At 39.9% G+C, this 4,233-nt stretch overlaps 1 protein-coding gene across 1 annotated transcript in view; it reads left to right on the top strand.

Moving 5' to 3' along the window:
- Window positions 1–4,233, top strand: part of EP300 (E1A binding protein p300) — a 119,935-nt gene that overhangs the window by 59,295 nt on the left and 56,407 nt on the right. Inside the window, 1 exon segment of the mRNA XM_011964151.1 lies at window positions 355–448. Coding sequence (XP_011819541.1) covers window positions 355–448 — 94 coding nt within the window.

Below are 4,233 nucleotides of genomic sequence, written 5' to 3'. Positions count from 1 at the left end.
GTGTTGGCCAGGCTGGTCTCGAACTCCTGACCTCGTGATCTGCCCACCTTGGCCTCCCAAAGTGCTGGGATTACAGGCATGAGCCTCTGTGCCCGGCCACATTTGTATTTTTTTTTTTTTTAAGTTTAGTTTTCTATGATTTACTGTTGGGTGGTTCATCTTTTTCTTACCTATTTATAAGGGTACTTCAAATCAGCTTTTACATGTGTGTTGCCAGTTATATTGTCAATTATTTACTGTATGTGCTGCTAATATTTTTTTCCTGATTTATCATTTGTGTCTTAACTTTATGGTATTTATTGTATGGTGACTGTTGTATTTATTTCTGTCTTTTGTTATTTCATTTTGACTTAGGTGCTAGTCCTATGGGAGTAAATGGAGGTGTAGGAGTTCAAACGCCGAGTCTTCTTTCTGACTCAATGTTGCATTCAGCCATAAATTCTCAAAAGTAAGTCTTACCATGGTTTGTACCCTGGGTCACATTACTAATACTGGTTAACAATTGATTGTTTGAATTTTTAACACAGTTTCCTCGGTTTGAGGATGTCTTTGAATACAGACAGATGTTTGAGTCCATTCTTTTCTTTTTTCGCCCTGTAGCCCAGGCTAGAGTGCAGTGGTGCGATCTTGGGTCACCACAATCTCTGCCTCCTGGTTCCCGGTTAAAGCAATTATCCTGCCTCAGCCTCCTGAGTAGCTGGGATTACAGGAACACTCCACCATGCCCAGCTAATTTTTGTATTTTTAGTAGAGACAGGGTTTCACCGTGTTAGCCAGGATGGTGTTGATCTCCTGACCTCGTGATCCGCCTGTCTCGGCCTCCCAAAGTGCTGGGATTACAGGCTTGAGCCACCGCGCCCGGCCTAAGATTATTTTTTAATACAGATTGAGTATCCCTTTTCTGAAATGCTTGAAAACAGAGTACTTCAGATTTTTTTCAGAGTTTAGAATGTTTATATTTGCTGGTTGACTTGAGAATCCTAAATCCAAAAATCAAAATGCTCCATTGAGCATTTTCCTTGAATATCATGTTGGCATTCAGAAAGTTTTGGATTTTTGTATTTGGGATGCCAAACCCATACTGCTATTTTTTACTTTGTTCCTATTTTCCACTGCTGTGTTCTGTTGCTCCCATTTTTACTTTTTGAATTAATCTTCAGGACGTTTTCTTCTTCCGCTTTTTCTTTGCTATATATTTTCTTTACTGTAATAACAGTATTTTCAAACCAGTGATCTGCTTTTAAGCACGTATTGAGCCACTGTGCAGTGAAGTTTTAATGCTGCTGTGTTCATAAACTGTTTAACAACTGTTTTGTCGGAAACTGAAAGTTATGAGAGTGAAATGCAAACCTTTTTAGATCCATCAATTTTGATTTTGACTTTTAATAATTTAAGATCCAAAATGATTGATAGATAGTAACATGGAGCTTCTTGTATTCAAGTTTGTAAGTCAGATTTTGCAGTCACTGGCATGACTGCTTTAGACAGTTGTGCTAATAATGTTCATTGTACCACACTGATTCTACTTTAATACTCCTCAGATTCTTCATTCCTGCCCTATTGTTATTGTTTATTACTTGGTCCATTGATTTTATTCTTTTTTTTTTTTTTTTTTCTGATTTCAGTCTTGAAAGCAGTATTTTCAAAGAGAATGTTTTTCTTTTTACCTAATCGGGGACTTAGATAAGTTCTCTTAGATAAATTTTGGATAACTAGAAACGTACATGTGTGTTTTTGAGGTTGGTCTCCCTGTGCATGTGTTATTTGAGACTGGGTCTGATAACTAGAAACGTGTGTGTGTGTTTGAGATTGGTCTCGTGTGTGTGTGTGTGTGTTTTGCTTTGTCATCCAGGCTGGAATGCAGTAGCGCGATCTTGGCCTGCAACCTCTGCCTCCTGGGCTCAAGCGATCCTCCTACCTCAGCCTCCCAAGTAGCTGGGACCACACACGTGCACCACCACGCCTGGCTAATTTTTGTATGTTTTGTGTAGACAGGGTTTCGCCATGTGGCCCAGGCTGGTCTTGAACTCTTGAGCTCAAGTGATCCGCCAGCCTCAACTTCCCGAAGTAGTTTGTGTTTTTCGTTACTTCCATGACAATCAGTGCTAACTTGTTAAATAATTATTGAGTGACGAGTTTTTAAGCAGGACTAGGAAAAGGGATGAGGAGCAACCTTGCCTTTTCAGGCTTCCTTTTACCTCTTCTGTATTGAAAATACATGTACAGGGGTAATGGAAAGTTGGACCTGGAGACTAGCGTATTTTCCCCTCTTGTTTTATATCTTCTGTCTTGGAATTAGCATTGTTTCTTTCTTTCCTTTTTTTCTTTTCTTTGTTTCTTTTTCTTTCTGAGACAGCATCTCACTCTGTCGCCCAGCCTGGAGTGCAGTGGCGCGATCTCAGCTCACTGCAACCTCTGCCTCCGGGGTTCAAGCGATTCTCCTGCCTCAGCCTCCAAGAGTAGCTGGGACTAGGTGCATGCCACCACCTTTTTGTATTTTCTTTTAGTAGAGACAGAGTTTCACCAGGAGGTCTTGAACTGCTGACCTCATGATCCGCCCACCTCAGCCTCCCAAAGTGCTGGGATTACAGGCATGAGCCACCACGCCCAGCATTACTTTTTTATCTCCCATTCTGTGCTACGCAGAATGCATCTTACCTTTTTCCTTAAGTTTTAGGATGTTGACCTTAGGTTGATGTCTTCCTGTGGCCTGGAATTTCATTGTTGTAATTGGATAGTTCCATTTTATTTTTCAAACTTCTATGTATAGTTCCTATTATAGCTCTTTTCCTCTCATTATATTATCTTGCCTATGTACTTTTATATATGTGCAGAATTATTTGAATGATAATTTGAGGGGATTTTTCCCCCCATTTCTTGGTGTCTTATTTAGAATTAGATTTAAGATCACTCAAGTTTCCTTTGTTTTTATTTCTTCAGTTAATAGTACCTTTGTAGTAATAATTGTGTTAGTGATCAAAAATCTCTAGAATAGACCTGGAGACCTTGGAGAGAATGTGTAGCTGTGTTTTCATGTACCATCAGAAGGCACTAAGATAAGCAGATTCATGTACAGTGTAATCAGTTTTTTATTTCATTGCACTAAAAAAAAATTGGTTAAATATAATAATTTATCTACAAATGTAATTTTACACAAGAGTTTTATAGTAACACATACATAATTAATGACATCACAACTCTATTTGGAAAAGACCACTTCTAACAGCTATATTTCAGAGAGCGAGCCTGATAATATTAGAAGAAAAATTCTGCCCAGGCACAGTGACTCATGTCTATAATTCCATCACTGGGAGGCCAGGGTGGGAGGATTGCTTGAACCTGGGAGTTTCAGGATGCTGTTATCATCGTGTGCCTGTACTTTAGCCTGGGTGACAGAGTGAGACCTTGTTTCGAAAACAAAACAATGAAGGAAAGTTTAGCCTAAGCTTTTAGGGAGCGTGATGAAGGAAGGCGACAGTATTTCTCTCTTTAAAAATTGTTTATAAATTGAGCCAATTATTTTCATTTTAGTGGGAAGTTTTGTTTTTAACTGGAAATAACTTGAGGGATGTATTAATAGAACTGTGTATCAAAAGTCTTTTAACCACATGAAAATTTGGTTTGATTCGAGTGTTGCTGTTGTTTTTTTTTAGTGTTTTTGTTTGTTCGTTTTGTTTTTGTTTTACATTGAACAACATGGGTTTGAATGCTTTTAGTTTTTCTTTCTTGTTTGTTCATTTGTTGTTTTATCTCTCCAGTCACTTAAGTTGTTATTAGTGTTTAAAGCAGTAGAATATACAGCCACGTATGATGGCTTATGCGTGTAATTCCAACAACTGGGAGGCCAACACAGGAGCATAGGAGTTTGAGACCAGCCTGGGCAACATAGTGAGAACCCCCATCTCTTTTTTTTTTTTTTTTTGAGATGGAGTCTCGCTCTGTAGCCAGGCTAGAGTGCAGTGGTGTGATCTCTGCTCACTGCAACCTCTGCCTCCGGGGTTCGAGCGATTCTCCTACCTCAGCCTCCCAAGTAGCTGGGACTACAGGTACCCGCCATCACTTCCGGCTAATTTTTGTATTTTTAGTAGAGACGAGGTTTCACCGTGTTGGCCAGGATGGTCTTGATCTCTTGACCTTATGATCCGCCCGCCTTGGCCTCCCAAAGTGCTGGGATTACAGGCGTGAGCCACTGTGCTCGGCATCTACTTCGGGAGGCCGAGGTGGGTGGACCAC

The sequence above is a fragment of the Colobus angolensis genome, unplaced genomic scaffold (assembly GCF_000951035.1).
Source record: "Colobus angolensis palliatus isolate OR3802 unplaced genomic scaffold, Cang.pa_1.0 Scaffold65, whole genome shotgun sequence".
NCBI classification, from domain to species: domain Eukaryota; kingdom Metazoa; phylum Chordata; class Mammalia; order Primates; family Cercopithecidae; genus Colobus; species Colobus angolensis.
This window is presented reverse-complemented; position numbering and strand designations above follow the sequence as displayed.